The 21,300-nt window shown below is 48.0% G+C and overlaps 1 protein-coding gene across 3 annotated transcripts in view; it reads right to left on the reverse strand.

The window, feature by feature from the left end:
- NLE1 (notchless homolog 1) overlaps positions 1-21,300 on the reverse strand; it is a 151,647-nt gene that overhangs the window by 123,635 nt on the left and 6,712 nt on the right. For all 3 annotated transcript variants that reach the window (XM_063954010.1, XM_063954008.1, XM_063954009.1), the window contains 3 exons: positions 17,422-17,558; positions 16,107-16,324; positions 15,937-16,016 (listed from right to left, as the gene is read on the reverse strand). In XM_063954010.1, the coding sequence (XP_063810080.1) occupies positions 15,937-16,016; positions 16,107-16,324; positions 17,422-17,558 (435 nt within the window). The remainder of the gene's footprint in view (positions 1-15,936; positions 16,017-16,106; positions 16,325-17,421; positions 17,559-21,300) is intronic.

Genomic DNA, 21,300 nt, shown 5'->3' on the forward strand with positions numbered 1-21,300 from the left:
TATGTAAAACTTGTGTTTTGTCAGTTTGCTATGTGATCGAGCCCGGTGTAACGTAATGTGCATAGACCTTGCTTATCTCTATCGCCCCTGTGTATTTTGGCTAGGGGATTGTGACGCTCCTTCAGCATTGCCCCGTAGCCTGCAAAACTTTTGCCATCTCTCACTCCATATCAGAGCGCTGCCTGCCACGTGGTGGGGGTTCAGGGGCGGCGGCCATTTCGCCAGTGTGCTGTGCGATTGAGTCCGGTGTACCGTAATGTGCATAGACCTCGCTTATTCCTATCGCCCCTGTGTATTTTAGCTAGGGGATTGTGACGCTCCTTCAGCATTGCCCCATAGCCTGCAAAATCTGGACTGTTACTTGCTCCGTAGCCTAGGGCCTCCGTGGGGCAAGGAGTCATAGGTGGTATGCCCTGCTACACAATTGTATGTGTACTGTACGGTGCATAGAACCTTAACAGTAGAACCGCTCCTGCAGCTTTGCCCTGGTTTATGTGAACAAAAAAATAATAAAGTGTCTGGAAAAAACTAACATGCATTCGTACTTTAGAAATCGAACTCGGGACTCTGAGTATACTCTGAGTATAGGAAGCGGAACACTTCGCCGCAGACAGATGAATAAATCCATTGGTTTTGATTATGCTGTAATGGCTATGGGATTAGGACGCTAACATACTGTACAAAATTCCTAATCTCAAGAGGCAATAGTGAACTTCTAACACGTCCATATGCGACAGTTTACACTACTGGTTTTATGTTGTTTTGTCTGCAGAACTTGGACGCTCACATATTCATAAAGTACTGTAGATGGATCATATACTGTATGCTGTACTATTTGCGTCTGTACCGTATCTACTGTATTAAATAATGCAGCATAATGAGTATTTACTGTATGCAGTGTAATGAGACGCTTAGTAAAGGAGACCACACACATGCGCAGTGGTGATTGTAAAAGGTGACATCTGGCAGATGATCGCAGGTATTACACGTAAAGGCAACGCCAATCGCTCTGTCTGCCTCCGTGCGATTAGGTACGCCTCTCTGTGACTAGGCGCGCCTCCCTACGCCCCGGTACGCTGCGTATGCTCGCTCGGGACAAACGCCTCAGCCAGTCAAGATAAAGGTGGCTACATCTGTACATGGCCTGGCGCACTTCTCACAAAAGATTTAAATTAACAAATACTCGTTCCCTTTTTTTTGTCACTGAATAACAATCGTGATTTTCAAGAAGGTAAAGCGGATGCAGTTTTTAAAACTTGGCACCTCCGAGGTTTACATTTAGTATATCACTTTTTGAATGAGGATTTTACATCTGTACTTGCTTTACCTCGACTCAAGGAATTGTTCCCTAACCTATGCTTTCCTATGTTTGCTTACTTTCAAGCTCGTAGTTACAGCTCAAAGTTGTTAACCGAGCTTACATCGGCTTAAAAGAACAATACGTTAAACATGTTAATAATTACACGTACGGGTAGACCTCTTTCCACCTCTGTATTATATTAGATTTATCGGCAGTTACTACAGGCTTGACAAAGTGGCGAGATTCTTTTCCTGATTTCACGTCCCAGAATATAGTCAGACTGTCGGTCCGACTGAATAAACAATTGGTCTCGGCCTCTTTTGCAGAAATGCAATATAAAATATTACATAGGGCCTACTATACCCCGAAATTACGATACATAACCGGGGTATCTAGCAACTCCAATTCTTTTAAATGCTCTCTGCCTGAGTCCGATATCACCCATTGTCTATGGACGTATAATATAGTACAGAAGTTTTGGACCGATGTCCAAACTTATATTACGAATACTTTACACATCCCGTTTAGTTACTATGACATGGGCCGTGTGGAATTACTCCCCATTCCTCACTCATAGACCGACAGCTGGTATACGCCTCCTTTTAACTAAGATAGCAGCGACGGCTAAAAAAAACTATTTTATCCAAATAGATACAATCTCCATGTCGTATATGCTGCCCAGGCTAATCTATGCATACCATATGGATTGGGTCAAATGTACATTGGATGTGGAATCAAGAGCATCCAAATTCTTTGATATATGGCTGCCATACATTCTCACTCTATACACTACAGAAAAGGATAGCATCAGGAAAACGGTTAGATTAACCACGTGGTATAACATGTATGTACTGGAAAATGAGGCATCCCTATTGTGACAAAGCTGTCTATCCAACTTGGTCATGCTGAACTAATGTTTTTCCTACTTAATGTTGTGTTATTTGAAATGTTCCAAGAATTTATTGGAATATGATGTAATCAACCATAATTATTGTACCCTACATCTATAGATCTAATCCTAATCTCTTCACTTACCGTATTGTATATAGCTGCCTTGAAATGTACAGTATTTATGTTTTCCTTTATATATTTCAATAAGTATATTTAATAAAAAAAATATGTCTTCAGTGTGCTGGCTCCTCCCCTCTATTCCTCTCCTGCAGACTCAGTCTAGAAAAACTGTGCCCGAGGAGACGGACATACTTTGAGAGGAGGAAAACAGAAAAGAAAGTGGTGAGATATGAACCTGCACACAACATAACAAGAGGACAGCAACACAATCCACAAACAAGAAACAAGGGACAGCAACAGCAGACCCAAACAGTAACACAAAAACAACCATAACAGGAAGTTGAAGCACCAAGGCGGGCGCCCAGTAAACCCCTATGGACTAGGAGAAAAGGAATTACCGGTAGGTATCAAATTCCTATTTTCTCTTAACATCCTAGAGGATACTAGGATGGTAAGCGTTACCATGGGGATGTCTCAAAGCTCCCAGAACAGGTGGGAGTGTGCTGAGTCCCCTGCAAAACCGAGCAACCAAACTGAAGGTCCTCAATATCCAAGGTATCGAACCTGTAAAACTTTACAAAAGTGCTCGAACCAGACCAAGTAGCAGCTCAGCATGATTGTAAAGCCGAGACACCACGGGCAGCCGCCCAGGAAGAACCCACGAACCGTCTGGAGTGGGCTTGAACAGAGCTCGGCAGCGGCAAGGCTGCTGGAGAGTAATCCTGTTTGTTATGGTCATCCGAATCCAACGAGCAAGAGATTGCTTCAAAGCAGGACAGCCAATCTTCGTAGCATTATAGAGAACAAATGGAGTCCGACTTTCGGGGGCAAGCAGTCCTCTTGACATACGCCTTCAGAGTACGAACAACGTCCAGGGATCTTGAGGGACTTGACACATCAGACAGCACAGGAACCACTGTATAGGCAAAAAAAAAAAGTGGTTCCCAGGGACCCCTCACTTTTAAAAATTGGGGTCCTACCGGTCTTTTTCTGGGTCCCATTGGAATGAATGTTCGTATTAATCTTGTTTGGACACCACAAAAGTGTTGCAAGGTGGGGGGACGGGGTGACAATGCTGCTGGGCTGTGTAGCATGCAGGACACCCTGCACCAGAGGTGTAACTAGACATTTTGGTGCCCGTAGGCAGAAAGTGAATTAGTGTTCCACCTCCCAGACCGCAAAGCATAGGCGGTGTGCGCCGAAGGCGCTTTGCAAAATTTTAGGGGCGTGGCTTCATGGGGATGGGGCGTGGCCACATAATAGTGCCAATTCACATTACACCACACAGTAGTGCCGCTTATACACATTCCGCCAGGTAGAGCACGTTATTATACACATTGCGCCAGGCAGAGCACGTTATTACACACATTGCGCCAGGCAGAGCACGTTATTACACACATTGCGCCAGGCAGAGCACGTTATTACACACATTGCGCCAGGCAGAGCACGTTATTACACACATTGCGCCAGGCAGAGCACGTTATTATACACATTGCGCCAGGCAGAGCACGATACAGACACATTTACACATGCATACAGACACACACGTACTTATTATAAGTACACAAACATCGACACACATGTATATATACAGAGACAAACACAAGCTGCCCATCCCTGTTACCGAGTTGCTGGGTGCTGAGAATGGCAGGAAAACCATGACGATAAGGTCACAACCTGGGAGTAGCTGCGGATTAAGGAATTAGCCGGGAACAGAGCTCTTTCCACTCCTGCTGCCCGCAACCAGGCCCGAGCTCCATAGACATTGTGCCTGACATGCTGTCCTCCCCCCGCCGGCAGGTAATCACTGATCCGTTCTGGGCGCCGCTCTCTCTGCTGTGTAGGGCCGGCTGTGAGTGAGGGGAGGCGGCAGCAATGTCTATCAGTGACCCGGGGGGACGGGGAGCTCACGGCAGCAATTGTAAGGAGACGGGGAGACGGCACCAACCATGCTCCACCCACCCTGTCTATCAGTGACCGGGGGGGGGCTCCCGGCAGCGCAACACCAATTGTAAGGGGACGGGGAGGCGGCACCAACCATGTTCCACCCACCCTATCAGTGACCGGGGGGGGGGGGGGGCTCACGGCAGCACAACACCAATTGTATGGGGACGGGGAGGCGGCACCAACCATGCTCCGCCCTCCCTGTCTATCAGTGACCCGGTGGGGGGAGCTCACGGCAGCGCAGGACCAATTGGAAGGGGAGGCAGCAGGAGGATTATTACACTGGCTGGTCGCGGTGTGCAGCGGTAATCACAGCGCGTCCTGTGGGACCCGCTGATTTTTGTAAACTGGGTCCCTTACTGCTTATAGCGCGTAAAATACGCGCTATAGAGAGTATTTGCGATCACTGCGGCTGGTTAATTTGAAAAGCCGACACAACTTTAGGCAGAAACTTTGGGCGAGTCCTGAGCTCCGCTCTATCCTCGTGGAATACCAGATAAGGGCTCTTACAGGATAAGGCCCCTAATTCCGAGACACGCCTTGCCGAGGCCAAGGCCAACAACATGACAGTCTTCCACGTCAAATACTTCAAATCCACCCGGTGCAAAGGTTCACACCAATCCGATTGCAGAAAGGTCAGAACCAAATTGAGGTCCCACGGTGCCGTGGGAGGCACAAAAGGAGGCTGAATACGAAGGACACCTTTAAGGAACGTCTGGACTTCCGGGATCACAGCCAATTGTTTCCGGAAGAAAATAGACAGAGCACAGATCAGTACCTTAATGGAGTCTGAACGAAGGCCTATATCCACACCTGCTTGAAGGAACAGCAAAACCCTGGCCAGATGAAAATCTGCAGCGGAGGACTGTCGACCCTCACACCGAGAGACGTACTTCTTCCAAATGTGGTGGTAATGCTTTGACTTGACCACCTTCCTTGCCTGGACCATGGTCGAGATAACCTTGGCATGGAGGCCTTTACTGGCTAAAATCTCCCTTTCAACCGCCATGCCGTCAAACGTAGCCACGGTAATTTTGAAGCGGCAGAGGCCAGGCCTCTTCGAGGGACATAGCCCGGAGATCCGCATACCAGGCTCGGCGAGGCCAATCCGGGGAAATCAGAATTGCCTGAACACTTTCCCTATTTAGTCTCTTTAGAACCCTGGGAATGAGTGGAATTGGAGGAAACAGGTAGATGAACTGGTAAGTCAACGGCACCATCAGAGCATCCACTGCAGCGGCTTGTGGATCCCTTGTCCTTGAGCAGTAGCAACGTAGCTTCTTGTTGAGTCGAGAAGCCATCATGTCGATCAGCGGGCAGCCCCGCCGCTGAACCAACAGCTGGAACACTTGCGGATGTAGGCCCCATTCTCCTGGGTGCAGATCGTGTCTGCTGAGGAAGTCTGCTTCCCAGTTGTCCACTCCTGGAATGAAGATGGCCAACATGGTTATGGCGTTGCTTTCCGCCTGGAGGAGTGTCCTTGACACATCTCGCATTGTGGCCCTGCTTTTTGTTCCTCCTTGTTTGTTTATGTACGCCACCGCCGTGACGCTGTCTGACTGGACCTGTATGGCCCGATGTTGAAGGAGAGAAGCAGCTTGCAGAAGGGCATTGTAAATCGCCCTGAGTTTCAGGATTTTTATAGGGAGAGAAGCATTTTTAGGCGACCACCAACCCTGAAACTGAGCCCCCTGAGTGACAGCACCCCGACTTCGGAGGCTAGCATCCGTTGTCTGTAGCACCCAATTCGGAGTCCCGAAGCGTCGATCCTCCACTAGGTGAGGGATTTGTAGCCATCACAACAGAGAAATCCTTGCTTTTGGGAACAGAGGGGGGTAATTCCAAGTTGATCGCAGCAGGATTTCTGTTAGCAGTTGGGCAAAACCATGTGCACTGCAGGGGAGGCAGATTTAACATGTGCAGAGAGCGTTAGATTTGGGTGTGGTGTGGTGAATCTGCAATCTAATTTGCAGTGTAAAAATAAAGCAGCCAGTATTTACCCTGCACAGAAATAAAATAATCCACCCAAATCTAACTCTTTCTGCACATGTTATATCTGCCTCCCCTGCAGTGCACATGGTTTTGCCCAACTGCTAAAAAATTTCCTGCTGCGATCAACTTGGAATTACCCCCAGAGATATCTTCTTGTGCATGTGCAGGTGTGAGCCTGACCATTTGTCCAGCAGATCCAGCTGGAACGGACAGGCATGAAATCTGCCATAATGGATTGCCTTGTATGAGGCAAACATCTTGCCCAACACTTTGATGCAAAGATGTACCGAAACCTTCTGAGGTTTCAGAACGGAGCGCACCATTGCCTAAATTGTGAGAGCGTTGTCCAGAGGAAGGAACACCTTCTGAGTCACCGTGTCCAGGATCATCCCCACGAACTGTAGCCTCTGTGATGGCACCAGGTGCGATTTTTGCAGATTGAGAATCCACCCGTGATCCGTCAGAAGCCGTGTGGTCCGGGCAATGCTCTCCAACAACTGAGCGGCGGACACCGCTTTGATAAGGAGATCTTCCAGGTATGGAACGAAGTTCATACCTCTCACTCAGAGCAGAAGCATCATCTCCGCCATCACCTTGGTGAACACCTAAGGGGCCGTGGATAGACAAAATGGTAGGGCCCGGAACGGATCTAACTTCAGTGCAAACCTGAGGTAAGCCTGTAGAGGAGGCCATATTGGGATGTGAAGGTACGCATCCTTGATATCCAGGGACACCAGGAATTCCCTCTCTTCCAGGCCTGAAATCACTGCTCCGAGGTACTCCATCTTGAACTTGAATACCTGTAGATAGGGATTCAGAGACTTGAGGTTCAAGATCGGTCGGGCTGAACCGTCCGGTTTCGGTAGCATGAACAGGCTGGAATAAAACCCTGGTTTCTAAGTAGAGGGGGAAGAGGGACGATGACATCCATTTGCTGTAGGCGTTGTTTGGCCTCTAGCAAGGTAACTTTGGACACGTGTGAAGCTAGTAAGCTTGACCTGAAGAATCTGTAAGAAGGGAGCTGTTGAAATGCCAACCGGTATCCTTGGGAGACCAGAGCTCTCACCCAAGGATCCAGGCAGGAATACACCCAAACATGGCTGAAATATTTGAGGTGGGCACCTACCTGAGCCACACCCTGGGCCCCAGGCCCAAAAACGTCACGCGGAGGGCTTGGCAGAGGTAGAACCTGAGCTCTGTTCCAGGGAACCTGCGTTTGCCGCTCTGCGAGACTTACCTCGACCTCCACGAGCTGCGTTGGGAGCACTCTGCCTCTGCCCCTGAATCCGGCCACACAAAAGGACTGGAGAGTGGGTCCGGGATAGGCAGGAGGTGTTGCCGACGGGAGGTAGGGTGGATTTATCCGCATTTGCCTGAAAAATCCACTTGTTCAGTTCCTCACCAAACAAAGCCTCCCCTGTGAAAGGAAGGTTCTCAACAACTTTCTTGGAATCAGCGTCCGCCATCTATTGTCGCAGCCACAGAGCCCTGCGCACCGACACAGCAGGAGTTGAGAATGCCAATCTCCTTAATTGCTTCACTCATGAAGTTAGCTGAATCCTGAATGTGTTGCAGGAGTGTAAGAAGTTCATCCTGCGGCATGGTATCAAAGCCCTCTATTATGTTACCAGACCACTTAACAATGGCCCTGGACACCCAACCACAAGCAATGGTGGGTCTCTGTGCAACACCCACCGCAGAGTAAATGGATTTGAGTGTAGTCTCGATCCTACGATCAGCGGGATCCTTTAAAAGGTGACAGCACCAGCTTACGTGACAGCCTGGATACTGAGGTATCCACGGGTGGGCTGATTTTCTCACACTTTCCTACCCTCAATAGGGAAAGGGAAGCAGTTTAACAACCTCTTAGGGGTTTGAAACTTTGTATCAGGATTAACCCACGCTTCTTTAAAAAGTGTGATTAATTCCTTAGATACAGGAAATGTGGCAGCAGACTTTCATTTTATATTAAAAAACGACTGCTCTTCAGTTTCTGCCTCCTTATCAGTGATATTCAGGACCTCCCTAGTAGAATATATAAGGGCCTCTGAGTACTGTCCCCAGAATTCACCTCCACTTCTCCCTCCTCTAACTCCGGTATGTCATTATCAGAGTCAGATTGGAGCACATGTGTAAGTGCACGCTTCTGAGAGACCAGCAGAGGGGGCTGAGAGGCAGGTCTGAGATCAGAAGCCTTAGTCATAAAATCCTCCATAGATTTCTTAAACACTAGCCTTTCCTGCTCAGATGAGAGGTTAGTCATAATGTCTTTTATAGAATCCAGCCACTGTGGGTCCTGTGTGCTGTTCCTTAGTGAAGGGAGACTGCACTGTGTACACAGAAGTGACCCCCCTGGACTGGGAGTAAACTTTGTATTACAAGACTGACATGCAATCTTCTTGGCAGACATGCTCAAACAGCAGAATACACACACACGAACACACACAGAGACACACAAATGAGCAGAATTATAACACAGAAACTCAGTGTAAGCCTGGAAGGAGTGAGAGAAAAGGAACCAGCCACCGTTGCCTCTATTTAGCTATAGCAATGCTTTGCTGGGCAGAAAACTAGAGCCTTAATAAGGTAACTAGTTTGATGTATGTATAAATACACAATATAGAGCTCCCCCACCCTCTTCTGTAAAACCTCCTGGTAACAGTTCAATATAGAGCTCCCCCACCCTCTTCTGTAAAACCTCCTGGTAACAGTTACAAGGTGTTTTGAAGGTCCGTTTGAGGAGCAGCGCTTCCCTGCATGCAGCCTGGAGTCTGATGCAGCAGGAAATGGCGCCAGAGAGCTGCTGGTTCTGCTCTGTGGTAAGCCCCGCCCCCTTAATGGCGCCCGGTCCCTGTGACTTATTTATACTGGCAATTACTCCTTATTAGCAGAAAACAGGGTTAAAATAAGATTTTAATTGCCTACCGGTAAATCATTTTCTCGTAGTCCGTAGAAGATGCTGGGGTCAATTTAGTACCATGGGGTATAGACGGGTCCTTTGGGAGCCACTGGCACTTTAAGAGTTTAATAGTGTGGGCTGGCCCCTCCCTCTATGCCCCTCCTACCAGACTCAGTCTAGAATCTGTGCACGAGGAGACGGACATACTTCAAGAGAAGGAAATACAGATAGTGTGGAGATTCACACCAGCTCACACATAACAAAAAGGAAAGCCAAGCTAACCAACTTGGAACAATTCAGCAACGGCTGAAACAACAATACTGAACCAAGTAACAAAGCAGGAATACGAAGCACTGGGCGGGCGCCCCGCATCCTCTACGGACTACGAGAAAAGGATTTACCGGTAGGTAATTCAAATCCTATTTTCTCTTATGTCCTAGAAGATGCTGGGATCCATTTAGTACCATGGGGATGTACCAAAGCTCCCAGTACAGGACGGAGAGTGCTGAGGTTCCTGCAGAACCGGCTGACCAAACTGTAGGTCCTCAGAGGACAAAGTATCGAACTTGAAGAACTTAGCAAACGTGTTCAACCCAGACCAAGTAGCTGCTCGGCAAAGGTGAAAAGCGGACACACCCTGGGCAGCCGCCCAGGAAGAACCCACTTTACGAGTAGAGTGGGCCTTAACAGATTTTGGACACGGCAAGCCTGCCGTCGAATAAGCATGTAAACCTGATCCAGCGAGAAACAGTCTGCTTAGAAGCAGGAAACCCAACCTTGTTGGGATCATAAAGGACAAATAAAGCGTCCGACTTCCTGTAACGAGAAGTTCTCTAAACATAAATCTTCAAAGCCCTCACCACATCCAAAGACTTTGAGGTAATTGAGGAGTCAGTAGCCACTGGCACCACAATAGGTTGGTTGATATTAAAAGCTGGCACAACCTTCGGAAGAAATTGCTGACGCGTTCTGAGCTCAGCTCCATCTTCATGGAAAATCAAGTAGGGGCTCTTGCATGACAATGCCCCCAATTCTGACACATGTCTAGCAGATGCCAATGCCAACAGTGTGACTGCCTTCCAAGTAAGAAATGTGACGTCCACATCCTTCAAAGGTTCGAACCAATCCGATTACAGGAACTGCACCACCACATTAAGATCCCAAGGTGCCGTAGGAGGCACAAAGGGTGGTTGGATGTGCAGAACCCCTTTCAAGAATGTCTGAACCTCAGGGAGGGCAGCCAATTGTTTCTGGAAGAAAATGGACAAGGCCGAAATCTGGACCTTTATGGAGCCCAAGTGTAGGCCCACATCCAGACCTGCTTGCAGAAAGAGGAGAAACCGTCCCAGTTGAAACTCCGCAGTTGGAAACTTATTGGATTCACACCAAGACACATACTTTTTCCAAATACAATGGTAATGCTTAGACGTAACCCCCTTCCTAGCTTGTATCAGCATAGGAATTACCTTTTTCGGAATACCCTTCAGAACTCCATGCCATTAAGCGTAGCCGCGTAAGTCTTGATAGGCGAACGGCCCCTGTTGCAGGAGGTCCTCGCGAAGAGGAAGAGGCCTCGGATCCTCCAGCAATAATTCCAGAAGATCCGCGTACCAAGCCCTCCTTGGCCAGTCCGGAGCAATGAGGATCGCCTAAACTCGTTCTTTTTATTAGTTTGATAATCCTTGGGGTGAGTGGAAGTGGAGGGAACACATACACTGACTGGAACACCCACGGAGTTACCAGTGCGTCCACCGCCACTGCATGTGGGTCTCTCGACCTGGAACAGTACCTCCGAAGCTTCTTGTTGAGGAGAGAGGCCATCATGTCTACCTGAGGAGAGAGGCCATCATGTCTACCTGGGGTACACCCCATCGGCTTGTCACCTCTGCGAACACCTCCGGGTGGAGGCCCCATTCTCCTGAATGGAGATCGTGTCTGCTGAGGAAGTCCGCTTCCCAGTAGTCCACTCCCAGAATGAAGATTGCTGATAGCGCCACCGCGTGCTTTTCTGCCCAGAGGAGGATTCTTGTTACCTCTGACATTGCCGCTCTGCTCTTCGTTCCGCCCTGTCGGTTTATGTAGGACACTGCCGTTACATTGTCCGACTGAACCTGAATGGCCTGATCTTGCAGAAGATGTGACGCTTGTAGAAGGCTGTTGTATATGGCCCTTAGTTCCAGAATGTTTATCGGAAGGATGGATTCCAGACGTGACCACTTTCCTTGGAAGTTTTCCCCTTGGGTGACCGCTCTCCAACCTCTGAGACTTGCATCTGTGGTTAGAAGGATCCAATTCTGAATCCTGAACCTGCGGCCCTCGAGTAGGTGAGAAGTTTGCAGCCACCAGAGGAGTGAAATTCTGGCTTTTGGCGACAGGCGTATCCGCTGGTGCATGTGAAGATGTGATCCCGACCATTTGTCTAGGAGATCCAGGTGGAAGGACCTCACATGCAATCTTCCGTACTGAAGAGCCTCGTAGAAAACTACCATCTTCCCCAGAAGGCGAATGCACTGATGAACAGATACCCGGGCTGTCTTCAGGACATCCCGGACTATTGATTGGATCACCAACGCTTTTTCTACCGGTAGAAACACCCTCTGCACTTCCGTGTCGAGTATCATCCCCAGGAAGGGCAGTCTCCTTGGGTCTGGGACTCCAGGTCAACAACAAAAAGGTCGACGCCAATTGGTCGACACACCTTAGGTCGACATGGGCAAAAGGTCGACATGGACAAAAGGTCGACAGGAACAAGGTCGACAGGAACAAGGTCGACAGGAACAAGGTCGACAGGAACAAGGTCGACAGGAACAAGGTCGACATGAGTTTATGTTTTTTTGGTGTCGTTTTTTTCGTAGTGTGACCGGGAACCCCAATTAGTGCACTGCTTCGCTCGGCACAGATTACCGTTCCAATCGTAGTCCACGTGGATCGTTAAGTATGAAAAGGTTCCAAAAAAGAAAAAAATTGTGAAAAACTCATGTCGACCTTTTTCCATGTCGACCTTGTTCCTGTCGACCATTTGTCCATGTCGACCAATTGGCGTCGACCTAAGGTGTGTCGACCTTTTTGTTGTCGACCTGGAGTCTGGATACAGTCTCCTTGTCTGCTCCAAATGTGACTTTGGAAGGTTCAGCATCCACCCATGATCCTGGAGTAGTCGAGTTGAGAGAGCAATACTCTGCAACAACCTCTCCCTGGAAGATGCTTTTATCAGCAGATCGTCCAGATATGGAATTATGGTCACTCCTTGCCTGCGGAGGAGTAGCATCATCTCTGCCATGACCTTGGTGAACACTCTCGGTGCTGTGGAGAGGCCAAAAGGCGGTGACCAAAACCGATAGTGACAATCCAGCAGCGCAAATCTGAGATAAGCTTGGTGAGGCGGCCAGATCGGAATGTGAAGGTATGCATCCTTGATATCCAGGGATACCAGGAATTCCCCCTCCTCCAGACCTGAGATCACCACTCTCAGAGACTCCATCTTGAATTTGAATTCCCTCAAGTAGGGGTTCAATGACTTTAGGTTAAATATCGGCCTTACCGAACAGTCCGATTTCGGTACCACAAACAGGTTTGAGTAATAACCCTTGTGTTTTAGGTGAGGTGGAACTGGCACAATAACATTTGTTTGGACCAATTTTCGAATGGCTTCCTGTAGGATAGCATTTTCGGTCAGCGAAACTGGTAAGCCTGATTTGAAGAATCTGTGAGGTGGGAATTCCTGAAACTTCAGTCTGTAGCCCTGGGTAACAATGTCCGTCACCCAGGGGTCTAGGCATGATGATGCCCAGATGTGACTGAAATCCTTTAGTCTCGCTCCCACCCTCCCGATCTCCAGGTTGGGAGGTCCACCGTCATGCTGAAGATTTTGAGGAAGCAGAACCAGGTTTCTGTTCCTGAGAACCTGTTGGTGCAGGTTTTCTGGATTTTCCCCGACCACCCCTAAAGAAGGTGGAAGGGGATTTGGATTTTTTAAATTTTGCAGTCCGAAAGGACTACAATGTAGACGTCGGATAAGATTTCCTACTGGGTGGTGTTGCTAAGGGGAGAAAGGTTGACTTACCCGCCGTTGCCGTGGAGATCCACGCATCCAATGCGTCCCCCAAACAGATCCTGACCTGTGAAGGGTAGGTTCTCCACACTTTTCTTGGATTCTGCATCCGCAGTCCATTGGCGTAGCCAGAGTCCTCTGCGTGCCGAGACCGCCACGGAAGTAGCCCTTGCATTCAGCATGCCAAGATCCTTCATGGCCTCCACCATGAAGCCAGCAGAATCCTCTATGTGACGTAAAAACAAGTCAATGTCACTCCTATCCATAGTATCTAAGTCCTCTAGTAATGTGCCTCACCACTTTACTATGGCTTTAGAAATCCACGCACAAGCAATTGTGGGCCTTAAAGTCACGCCTGTAGCAGTGTATAGTGATTTGAGCGTAGTCTCAATCTTGCGGTCAGCCGGCTCTTTTAAGGCAGTTGAACCAGGGACAGGTAAAACCACCTTTTTAGACAAACTAGATACAGAAGCGTCTACTATGGGTGGGTTTTCCCACTTCTTTCTATCCTCTTCAGGGAATGGGAAAGCAATGAGAACTCTTTTAGGGATCTGCATTTTTTTCTCTGGGTTTTCCCAGGATTTTTCAAATAAAGAGTTTAACTCCTTAGAAGCAGGGAAGGTAAGCGAGGATGTCCTATTTTCTGTAAAATAAGATTCCTCTACTTGTTCAGGTACCTTCTCAGAAATATGTAAAACATCCCTAATGGCTTCAATCATTAGCTGCACCCCTTTAGCAAGGGATGCATCACCCCCCTGCATATCCCCATCACCGTCCCATGTATTAGAGAGTCGGTATCAGTGTCAACTTACATTATCTGGGCAAGTGTACTTTTTTTCGGGTATGTAGGTGGGGTATTTGAGGAAGTAGTGGGAGCTGAATACTTCAAACCCTCTACAGATTTTCTCAAAAACTGCGTCTCTTTCTCATTATGTGACATCCTTGATAATCTGGGATATCATTCCCCTTAAAGAATCCACCCATGGGGGTTCGGATTCAGAATGCTGGGAAAGCACATTGCAGTCCTGAGTACATGGAATAGACTCCTCAGGAGAAGATACACACTCTGCAGCACATGACACAGAGCCCTTAGACATGGTAATGTGGATATATACACTCACACACACATATACAGGAAAATGTCAGACACAGTTTGCCCCAGAGTACCTTCAGAGAGTCACAGAGTACGAGGAGCCAGCCACACAGCGCCCCTGTGTGCAGTTATTATGATAAAAGCCCAGCTCTGACTAACTAACCTTAATAGGTTAATTAGTGCTAACTACACTCCTTCCCCCTCTCTATAACACCCTGGTACCGCAGGGGATAACTGGAGTTATGTGGGGTTCAGTGCTCTGTCAGCGTCCTGCTTCAGTGATCTGCAGGGAGAAAATGGCGCTGGTGAGTGCTGGATCCGCTCTGAGGAGAAGCCACACCCCCTGTTATGGCACGCGGCTTCCCACACAATTAGATTATACTGGTCTGAGGTGTTTGATGCCAACAGCGGGATTAGCCCGTTAGCTGTATTTACCAGTCTTAGGGTGATCACACTGGCCCAGGACGCCCCTCAGCAGCATCTACATATGCATGTTGCTGAGCCTTCATGGAGTGCAGACTGTCAGAGCTGCGCTCCCACCCTTGTGCCGCCATTCCCGCAAGCGTCCCGCTAATCGGGTCGCCGGCGCTGTTCTCACCACTCTTCTTTCTTCTGGCTCTGTAAGGGGGTGGCGGCCGTGCTGCGTGAGTGAAGCGGTCACCTTGTGGGCTTGCAATCAGCACTCTCAGGAGCTTAGTGTCCTGTCAGCGGAGACAGAGAACCATTAACTTCAAGAGTTGGTTGCTACTCCCCCCCCCCCCCTTAAGTCCCATGAAGCAGGAGGCTGTTGTTAGGTACAAGGAGGCTGCTGACAACTCGTAGAAAATAATAAAACTAGAAAAATTCCTAGGAGCTCCCCTAGCTGTGACCGGCTCCTTCGGGCACATTTTCTAAACTGAGTCTGGTAGGAGGGGCATAGAGGGAGAAGCCAGCCCACGCTATTAAACTCTTAAAGTGCCAGTGGCTCCTAGTGGACCTGTCTATACCCCTTCGTACTAAATGGACCCCAGCATCCTCCAGGACGTAAGTGAAAACCCCTATATTGCGTCAGCGCCAGTGTGGGCTCCCACAGCGTGCACCGCAGCCTCCAGCGCCGAGTGCACACCACGCCCTAATGCCGCTATTGGAACCAGGGACCTGCAAACCGGGACCCCGGTTTCTGTACTCTCCACTCTAGCGTCTTCAGCTTTGTAAGGGGTGGCGGCATGCTGATGGAGTGCTCGCACACCCAGGGGATAAAGCGTAACAACACCTCAGGAGCTTACTGTTCTGTCAGCGGGGATCCGGACCATTAACCCTATAAGAGGTTAGGTTGGGTTGGTTCCCCATCCCCCTCAAGTCCCACGACGCAGGCAGACTGGTGCCAGCCAGTGCTGCCTGAAAATAATAAACTAAAAAAGTTTTGAAGAAAACCCTTTGGAGCTCCAGAGAATGCACCCGGCTCCTTGGGCGCATTATTCTAAATGGAGTCTACAGGAAGGGCATAGAGGGAAGAAGCCAGCATGCTGAAGAAATTTTTAAAGTACCATAGCTCCAATGGACCCCATCTATACCCCATGGTAACTATTACCATCCCAGTATCCCCTTGGATGTTAGAGAAATAAATAAATAACACCAAACACATGACAATTTTTGTCTCTGCTCACCCTTGGAAGTAAAATGAGGGGTTTCTGTGCTGAGGTCCCAGAAACGAACAGTTGTATCTCCTGAGCCACTGGCCAAGTACCTGAAAAAAAACATAATATGAAAATATTCAGCACTATTTTATTCTGATGCGTATTAAAAATAAATTTCTACATTTTGCAATCATGCTTACTTTCCAGTTGGGCTGAAAGCTACAGAGATAACAGCTTCGGTGTGGCCCTCCAAAGAGCTGGTGCATCGTGTCACAGCGCGAACCTTGAATACAGCTTGTGGCTGATAGATTATATCTAAGACCTTCTCTGTTTCTACTGACTGCTTATCCAAAGTTTTATCCAAAGACGTCACAATCTCCACATCATGGACAAAAAACGCTAGTGGCACTGGCTCCTCCTAATACACATCAAAACAAAACATTTTGTACTTAAAGACTCATAGCAATGTAGATGGGAAGCAGTAAACATACCGCCAGTCGGAATTCTGGCATTTACAATACAGACGCCGGAATCCTGACAAGCGGTGAAGTGCAGACACCGGAATACCGGCGACACAGGCTATTTTCCCTCTGCGGGTGTCCACGACACCCATAGAGGGAGAATATAACCTGTGGCAAGCGCAGCGAGTTACCATTCCCGCAGTGAATGGTAACTGGCGAGCACAGCGAGAGGCTTTCTAGCACTCGCCCCGTTGCTCGCATACTGGTGGCCGGGATGCCACCGTCGGTATACTGACGGTCGGCATCAAGGCCGCTGGTATATCATACTGATTACATGTAGTTAAGTTAATCAATGTCTATTGTGGACCAAATGCTTTAATGGTTGTGACTGCATTCATTATGGCACCAAATCAATTTTGATTCTATTAATTGTACATTGGCCTAATTCAGACCTGATTGAAGCAGCAAATTTGTTTAGCTAATGGGCAAATCCATGTGCACGGCAGAGAGGGGGGAGGGGGGGGGGGGCAGATAAAACATGTGCAGAGAGAGTTAGATTTGGGTGGGTTATTTTGTTTTTGTGCAGGGTAAATACTGGCTGCTTTATTTCTACACTGCAATTTAGATTTCACTTTCAACACACCCCACCCAAAACTAGCGCTCTCTCTGCACATGTTACATCTACCCCCCATGCAGTGCATATAGTTTTGCCCATTAGCTAACAAATTTGCTGATGCGATCAGGTCTGAATTAGGCCCATTGCCAAGTTATTAGCAAGAGTTTTGCAGGCTGTAATAAACAGTACTGAGAGTTTCAAGGTGCCCTGGTCAAAGAACGGGGTCATGTTGGTGTGATAGGTAGACATTCACACATACAGATACATTTTTCCTAAGAACATTACTTTCATATAATATATTCTATAGCAACAATGCTGAGTTGATCGCACACATACTGTGTGTAAGTGTGCTCTTTCATCTTGAGGTGTATTGGTCACAATAGACAGCAATGGTGACGTATGCAGTAATGTTTGTCATGCATAGGTGGTTGCCAATACCTCCTGTATAAGAGCATTGCAGACCAGCTGCAGTTTATCGGGGGTAATATCCAGTGGCACATCAAAGGAGGATCCCAGCACCTCTCCATTTTCATTTTTAAACTGAATTAAAATTCGCCCCACGTCCTCCTTCATTTCTGTAAATAAACCCACAATCTATTAGTATTGAAGGAACATTATTTAATTACAGGAAAAGTAAAACATTTTTAAACATATCTACCTTTTTTCCCACAACTATTATACAAAAACACCCCACTTACTGATTTGTAGGCTAGCCACAGTACAAGATCACAAATGTCACTGGTATGGCCAATCTATCACTACTCCAGCTAAAGCAACCCCCCCCCCCCCCCAAACTCACCTTCCTGTACATCCTGTCATCCTATATAATAAAGGGTAACATGGGTCTTCACCTATAAAGGGCGAGAATTCAAGTGTTTTGTGCCCCGGCAGCCACTAGATGGTGCCTGACAGAGCAATTCAAATGTTGCTACATTTGGGCATGTATAACAGTAAAGCTAACATTACTGTTATGTTGTTCCATCATTTTGACAGACTGGTAACTAGTTACTAACAGCACCATAAGTAATTTATGTGCTTTTAGTATTTTAAATGGGAGAATCTGTATTTAAGTTAGTCTGATATCTAGACATCAGTCTTAAAAACTATACCCCTTTCAGACTGCCAGCAATAACCCGGGTTATTGCACGTGAACGCACAGCAACCCAGGTTGCGGCACAGTCTGAAAGGGGCCAGTTGAAATAACCCGGTTAATTCAACCTGGGTAGCGAACAGGGTTTAACACAGGTTCAACATGGCTCACGGTGCAGTGTGATCAGGTAAGCCGGGCATCCATTCACTGCATAGGAAGAGGTGGCGCTTGGAGATCATCTCATCTCCAAATGCCTCCTTGGCATGCGTCGGCGGTTACGTCACCAACTTGACAATAAGCCAGGGGCAGCCAGTCTGAAAAGTGTCTCAGCTGGAAATTACCTGTGTACAAAATCCCAGGTGAGACCTGGCATAGCGGTCGGAAAGGGGTGCTAAGGCCCATACACACTAGCCCAGGGGTGGGCAATTATTTCAGCTGGGGGGACGCTTAACACTTCCAGCGAATATTCGAGGGCCACACACAAAATACTCAAAAAGAGTCCCCTTTTTACACATTACGGCAGACAGCGTGCCCTTTTTTTTACACATTACGGCAGATAGCGTTCCCCTTTTTACACATTAAGGCAGACAGCATCCCTTTTTACACATTACAGCAGACAGCGCCCCCGTTTTACACATTACGGCAGACAGCGTGCTCTTTTTACACATTATGGCAGATAGCGTCCCCCTTTTTACACATTAAGGCAGACAGCATCCCTTTTTACACATTACAGCAGACAGCGTCCCCTTTTTACACATTACAACAGACAGTGCCCCCTTTTTACATATTACGGCAGACATCGTCCCCCTTTTTACACATTAGAGCAGACAGCGCCCCCATTTTTACACATTACGGCAGACATCGTCCCCTTTTTACACATTACGGCAGACATCGTCCCCTTTTTACACATTACGGCAGACATCGTCCCCTTTTTACACATTACGGCAGACAGCGTCCCCTTTTTACACATTACGGCAGACATCGTCCCCCATTTTACACATTACGGCAGACATCGTCCCCCTTTTTACACATTACAGCAGACAGTGCCCCCTTTTTACACATTACGGCAGACATCGTCCCCCATTTTACACATTACGGCAGACATCGTCCCCCTTTTTACACATTACAGCAGACATCGTCCCCATTTTTACACATTACGGCAGACAGCGTCCCACTTTTTTACATATTATGGCAGACAGCGTCCCCTTTTTACACATTACGGCAGACAGCGTCCCACTTTTTTACATATTATGGCAGACAGCGTCCCTTTTTACACATTAAGGCAGACAGTCCCTACCCCCCTCCCCCCCCCCCCCCTCCCCTCCCCTAAACCCATATTGCAGTTTTTAACTCCGCTGCCTCCCCACCCCTAAACCTATATGGCAGCTTAAGCGCTGATCCAGGGGCTGGCTGGACAGGGGGTTTACCTGTCTGTCACAGTGGCAGACGATCCCCACTGTCCGAAGATCCGCGCTGCTGCTGCCGCCTGGAGTCGCTTCTTCTCCTCACTCAGCCGCCGCTCCTGCTCACTGCAGTGCCCGCCCCCCGTGCCCCCCAGCGCGCGCATGGTAACAGAGAAAATCCCGGTCAGAAACCCTGTGACGTGACCGGGATTTCCTCAGCGGCGCCGCGTCTGAGAGCAGTGCAATGACAAGCGGCCTGTCGGGCCGCTTGTCATTGCACTCTGGTGGGGCACAGCGGGCCAGGCACGATCGGTCCGCGGGCCGCATCCGGCCCGCATGTTGCCCTCCCCTACACTTACCAATTTTGAGCTTAAAGTAGCTCACTTTTTTTAGCTCAAACTCGGCCAGTGTGTATGGCCAGGCAATGAGCGCTTGTGCGCACTCCCGCATCATCGCTGCCCGCTGTCGTCCGTCGGCCTGTTTTACCAGACGAGTGAAGCACTTTCTACAGTCTCCTACTGTGGAAAGTGGTTCACACCCCGTGAACATCACTGGGCACAGGGAAAATCGCTCGGTGTGTATGCACTGAGCTATATTCCTACCAGCGATGTCCACATCATCGCCCAGTGTGTATGGACCTTTAGTCTGCAGTCTTATTAATAGTATAAAAGTATTAACTACTACTCAACTCCTGTTGGTTTTAGTTGCTGGATGGATTTTTCAGTTCTTCATTTTTATTTTGCGAGAGTTATTTTAATACAGAAAGAGTACGTATAAAATTACGGATTAATATATCTTCAGGGTATTGTTCTATGTCTGTATAGAGTGTAATAGCATGGCACAGGTTGAGTCTCCCATATCTAAAAATCCGATATCCAAAATTTGAGTGTAACAGATAGTGACACCTTTGCTTTCTGTCGGTACAATGTATACAAATTAAGTCTTGCATAAAATTATCTGCACGCTATGTATATAAAGTGTACAGTATATTAAACATATGCATTTCATGTATTAGACTTGGGTCCCATCTCCAAGATATCTCATTATGGTATGCAGATATTCCAGATATCCAAAATACTTCTCGTCCCAAGCATTTTGCATATGGAAGACTAAACTTGTATTTTAAGGACAATGCAGAAGGCTTCATATTTATTTATAAATATGTAACTGATGTTTTACTAATTTTAGTGTGTATGCATATTGATAGCATTGCCTTGCCTAGGATGTCGTTAAATTGGGATCGAACTGGCATACCGACGGACAGCATGCTGGCAGTCAGGAGACCAGCGACGGAATCCAGACACCTGTCAGAGTGCCAATGCAGGAATCCTGAATGTAAGTATGCCGAGGAGGGTTAGGGCTGGCTGTGGAAGAAGGGTTAAACTGCATTGGGAGGAGGGCACGACCACTTTGTGCCAGGCCATTAAATCAAGCCTGGCACAAAGTGATTCTGGTAGTGACAGAGGACAACTTAACTTGCACCAAGGTCCATGTTACCCGTTTATATAGTTCATTTTTAAGAGTTACAGCAGACCTGGCTGAAAGGTAGATTGCCATCTACCAGTAGCTTGCGGGGTATCCGCCGGTAGATCGTGGACAACTTAACAAAAATAAACCTGGGATGGCTTCTGGGATCTCAGTAATGAAGTGCGCGGGTGATGTCATATTGTCAACCGCTCTCTGTGGAGAACTTAGAAACCGTGCTGCAGGACCAGAAGTATCGGAGAGCAGGTCATGAATTATCTACCCTTTCGCTCTGACGTACGCTGCTACATAGTGTGGGCAATCATGCTACTGGCTCCCTGCTGCTACAGGCGAGCGTTG

The sequence above is a fragment of the Pseudophryne corroboree genome, chromosome 2, assembly GCF_028390025.1.
Source record: "Pseudophryne corroboree isolate aPseCor3 chromosome 2, aPseCor3.hap2, whole genome shotgun sequence".
NCBI classification, from domain to species: Eukaryota; Metazoa; Chordata; class Amphibia; order Anura; family Myobatrachidae; genus Pseudophryne; species Pseudophryne corroboree.